The sequence below is a fragment of the Pleurodeles waltl genome, chromosome 4_1, assembly GCF_031143425.1.
Source record: "Pleurodeles waltl isolate 20211129_DDA chromosome 4_1, aPleWal1.hap1.20221129, whole genome shotgun sequence".
Classification (NCBI taxonomy): Eukaryota; Metazoa; Chordata; class Amphibia; order Caudata; family Salamandridae; genus Pleurodeles; species Pleurodeles waltl.
This window is the reverse complement of record NC_090442.1, coordinates 30,368,192-30,373,530: the sequence shown is the minus strand read 5'-3', so window position 1 is coordinate 30,373,530 and position 5,339 is coordinate 30,368,192. Positions and strand designations below refer to the sequence as shown.

Genomic DNA, 5,339 nt, shown 5'->3' with positions numbered 1-5,339 from the left:
ATTTCGTGATATATTTGTCCGTATATTTTTTAATGAGTAGTATATTGGCACAATACAAAGTTTGACCGCTATTCACTTTGTCTTTGCATTCTTCCGGGGGGATTGTGGGTTGTTACTGTGATTTTTGTGAATGCATTGGTGTGTATGTTGTAATATGCGAGGGTGGGGGTGTTTGGTGGGTGTCCCCGTAACTTTTGCCTCCCCCCTTCCACGTGTCGTAGGTGCTGTACTCACCGGTATGTTCCGCGCCTACGTCGCTGTTGGTCGTAGATGAGCAGGAATGCAAGGGCAGGGAGTATTTGTAGTTCCGGCTCCATGGTGTCCTCGTTCCTCGTGGGATGTGTTGAGGTGAGCGTTTTCCCATAGCAGAAGCTGTTTCCGCCGTGTTTTTATCCACGGTGAATCCGCCCCGGAAAAGGTGGCGGATTGGTGTGTTGTGATAGTGTGGGCGGTACATTATCTCCCGCCTGTCTGTTGGCTGTGTCCACCGCGCTGTTTGTCTGTACCGCCGTGGCGGGCGGTGTGTTAAAGTGGCTGTCTTAGTTGGTGGTTTCCGCCAGGGTCGTAATTCCCTTTTTTTGTCCGCCGGCCTGTTTGTGGTATTACCGCAGCTTTAACATCGTCCGCCAGGGTTGTAATGACCACCTATGTATTATGTGGGCATAAATGTAGTGTGATGCATCAGCATGTCAGTGCTCAGGTTGATCTTCTGTCTTCCTCTAGGCTCATAATTCTACAGGCTGTGAACTCAGCCATTCCCCGGCCTGCGTGTATAGAGTAATGGAACATGTCCACAAACAAAAACATAAAACAATTATCCTTACTCCCAGTCTCTGGTTGTCTCTCAAACGTGGCCAATGGAAAACTAAAAAGGAAATCAGACAAGAGAACTATGTTCCATCTGGATCCAGGGGATTACAGTCTTTTGGGTTGTCAAGGGAAGAGATGCTCAATCTGTAATTTAATGGTGGTGCCCATTCTTCATCTCCCTACGCCCCAGCCGAGACCAGGAGGAATATGGCCTTCTCAAAATGCACTCTTGAGGCCCCGCCACTCCAAAACAGGACACAGTTTGTGGTGTCATGTAATCAGTCAGACATAATTGGTATTAATTACCAGCCCTGTATGCAATTCAGCTGAAATTAGGTCCAAATTATAGATCATCTCTGGGTCGGGTTGGGTGAAGGGGACCTACGGAAGGCCATTGTTTGACTGTGGCACAATTCAACCTCTGCTACAACCATGACACTTTCTTGCTCCACCTGCTTGCTGGAGGGCTTGTTCCTGGGTAACCTTTTCATGTGCCGTTGTGATCTGGAAGGTTTCCAGTCTGTATTCCATTGCACATCGTGGGGCAATGGCGACACCCCCTTTGTCTCCAGCCCACCTCAGGCATCTGTTAATGTTGTGAAAAATAGTGTTGCTTGAGAGTCCTCCAACGCAATTTAGCTTTGTACATAAGAGAATATTTGGCCGAGTTGCTTGGGCTTCTGTTTGACCAGCAAGAATAAGTACTGTAGTCTGGATACAGGTTCATTGAGGCTTTGAAGATTCGTCAGGGATCCATGGACCCAACAACTTGCATTATGTGGCTGTGGTCCCAGTAGTTAAAGAGACACATCACCCCTCGCTGGGGTGTAACAAGTCCCTGTGAACTTGTTCCAGTGAGAAGATATGGTACGTTTAACACCAAGAACTGTATGAAATAGCCAGTCCTCGAGTAAAAGTTTCTTATTGGGGCCTCCTCTGCCTTTCGGAATGCCCATTACTCTTATATTGTTCAGGCGAGATTGGCCTTCGGCATGCTCTGCCCTGGCGCATGGTTGTGATACCCCCATCTGGAGAGCCTTGATGTGGGACTGCACCTCCGTCAGCAAAGAGTGCATTCCTGCCAGCACCTATTTGTTCACATCTATTCTGTCCCTAAGGATGGCTTAATCTGCTCGTAGGAGCCCCATGTCAATCACTATAAAGTCCAGTTTAGTTTCCTGAGTAGTTTTCTCATCCCTTGTGGCCGGTATACACAAGGTAAAGACTGGAGTTGGCACCTGAGCTGATCCATTGTGAACAGGAAAGCATTGAAGTATTTGAATGCAGCAACCTTTGTGATATACTTCTAGAGGAGTTAACTTTGTTATACACTGCAGTACAGTGCAGTCCCCTTTGTTACATATTTCCAGAGTAGTTAACTTTTTTATACACTTCCTGAAACTGAAGAAACAGCAGTACATCCTGCTCCTTCTGTTTCCCAAACCTGTTTATGTTTAAATGAAGAGGTTTATAGCCAGTTATATTGTGTATTCACATTCTGTCACACTTACATGTCCTAATTTTAAATCTCTTTACATCCAACAGAAAACAAGCCTTGAATGCATGAAATGTTTATGAATAACAACAATGGTTGAGACTGAGGTCCCTGAACATAGACTGATAGATGCTGGAAGAAGGTCTGAAGGACAATTCAGTGAATGTAAGAGTCTCCGTTGTGTACCTTCACACCTCAAGACTGAGAAATGACCTCTAGAAAATTAAGGCAACAACACTGACAAACCACCTCCTGAATAAACAGGCGACTAACACCAGCTTTGATCGTGGGATCTCTATGATTTGACTTCCACTGTGCTCTGATTCCTAAAATTATATCTGACCATAATTCAGGGCTCTAGGTGTATTGTAAACTCACCCTGGTTACACCACACCAACTAGAGAAAACAACTGAAGGGCAAAGGAAAGAGGTCGTTCTGCTGTCTACAATACAACGGACTGTCCTAATTTGCACCGAGCAAGAGGAGAAGGATTAATCCTTACCCACAAAGCGTTGAAAACTGTTATCCAATCTAAAGACATAGGGGGTTATTACAACTTTGGAGGAGGTGTTAATCCGTCCCGAAAGTGACGGTAAAGTGACAAATATACCACCAGCCGTATTACGAGTTCCATAGGATATAATGGACTCGTAATACGGCTGGTGGTATATCCGTCACTTTACCGTCTCTTTTGATATGGATTAACACCTCCTCCAAAGTTGTGATAACCCCCATAATCTCTCATAGAGAAGCCTTGCTCATATTGTGAGTATGGCAAGTATTTAGTGACCATGGTACTTTACTTTTAAATAGGAAATCAAATGTCGTAAATACCAACCAATACAGGAAATGTGAGAATATTGCAAGTGCTTTACAACCATGGCCCGTCAGGATACACAGTCATGCGCTGTAGAAAAATATAGACCCGACCCAGAGGCATTAACTAAGAAAGAAGAATCATACACATGCAGTGAGAGCTGTAGTTTGTCATCACTAGTAAAGCAACATCAGCAAACACACACAAAAGAAAAGCCATTCAGATGCTGTGAATGTGTGAAAACTTTTAGTCGATTAGCAAACCTGCAAAGACATCAGCAAACACACACAGGGGCCAAGCCATACCATTGCAGTGAATGTGTGAAGAGCTTCAATCGGTTATCACACCTACAAATACATCAGAGAAAACACACAAGGGAGACACCATACCATTGCAGTGAATGTGTGAAGAGCTTTAGACGGTTATCACACCTACAAATACATCAGCGAACACACACAGGAGAGAAACCATACCATTGCAGTGAATGTGTGAAGAGCTCCAATCAGTTATCACAACTACAAATACATCAGCGAACACACACAGGAGAGAAACCATACCATTGCGCTGAATGTGAGAAGAGCTTTAGTCACTTATTAACCCTACAAATACATCAGCGAACACACAACGGGGAAAAACCATACCATTGCAGTGAGTGTGGAAAGAGCTTTAGTCTGTTATCAAACCTCCAAAGACATCACCGAACACATATAAGGAGAAACCATACCATCGCAATGAATGTGTGAAGAGTTTCAATTGATTACTGGGTCTTCAAACACATCAGCAAACACACATAGGCGAAAAACTCTACCATTGAAAAGAATGTGTGAAGAGCTTCAGTTGTTTATCATACTTCTAAATACATCAGCAATCACACACAGGTGTAAAAACCATACTATTGCAATGAATGTGTGAAGAGCTGCAGTTATTTTTCAGATCTCCAAAAACGTCCGCGATCTCACACACACACAGGGGAAAAACTATACCATTACAATGAATGTGGAAATAGTTTTAATGAATCTCCAAATCCCAGGATACATCAGCAAACACAGAGGAGAAAAACCATTCAAGTGCACTGAGTGTTTAAAGAGCTTTAGTCAGTTATCAGTCCTAAAACAGCATCAACGAACACACACTGGGGAATGACCATTCAAGTGCAGTGAATGTGTAAAGAGCTGTAGTCAGCTCTTCAAAGCCATCAGCGTACATACACAGGGTAAAAAACAAACCATTGCAGTGAATGTGGAAGTCATTTTAATGAATCTTCAACATTAAGGAAATATCAGTGAATAAACGCGGGAAAAGCCATTCGTGCGCACTAAATTTGTAAGAGTTTTAGTCGACTATCATCTTTCCAAAGCCATCAGCAAACACACATTGGGTAAAAACAATCAAGTGCAGCAAATGTCTGAAGTGTTACAGTCGCTTAGCACACCTCCAAAGACATTATCAAACACACACAAGGGAAAAAACATACAAGTGCACTGAATGTGTGAAGAGCTGTAGTTTGTTATCTCACCTCCAAAACCATTGGCGAACACACACAGGGGAACATCTATTCAAATTCGGTGAATAAGAGAACAGCTTTAGTCAATACCAAGCCTACATAGCCATCAGCAAATTACAGAAGATGATAACATTTCAATTTTGTGGGACATTCAAATGCCAGATGCCAAAAAGGTTGATGATAGAAGCCCGACTAGTCAGAAAAGAAGAAACACCCACATATTTGTAGAATTATAAAAGAGTCTGTTGTCAGTGATTGATTATTTAATTTCTATATATATAAGAAAAAGAAACGAAGTTGCAAGCAACACATTAAGACATCAGCAGAGTGCAGACTAAAAGAAAGGAAACAGTGTATTTTCCTCCGATGAAGTAGAGCTATAAAGAAAAACATCCAAGCACACCTGATCACGCTACCTGTAAAAGCAACACTATGAACAATTCTTGGACTAACAAGTGTATTTTCAGCTAACTTTAGGTATTAGCCCTAAAACCTATAAACCCAACACTCTTGAACTGATTTAACAAACAGAAACTGGAGAATAGTCATAGCTGATTGTGGTGTTTGGGTGCTTTATGCAACATTGATGATTCTGTGACTGTGACCAGAGAACAAAGTTCAAAAGCAGGAGACTTGAAGTAGGAAACGTGAGCTGTAACTCTCAGGGTTAATGCTTGCGCACGCACTTACCTCCCAAGACTTGTTGCAGGAG

At 42.8% G+C, this 5,339-nt stretch overlaps 1 protein-coding gene across 1 annotated transcript; it reads left to right on the top strand.

Annotated features, from left to right (window-relative positions):
• The first annotated feature begins 3,185 nt into the window (after nt 1-3,185).
• Nucleotides 3,186-3,866, top strand: LOC138286952 (zinc finger protein 239-like). Its single transcript, XM_069227325.1, has one exon. It carries the CDS (start codon nt 3,186-3,188, stop codon nt 3,864-3,866), a length of 681 nt encoding a protein of 226 aa, XP_069083426.1.
• Nucleotides 3,867-5,339: the final 1,473 nt, after the last annotated feature.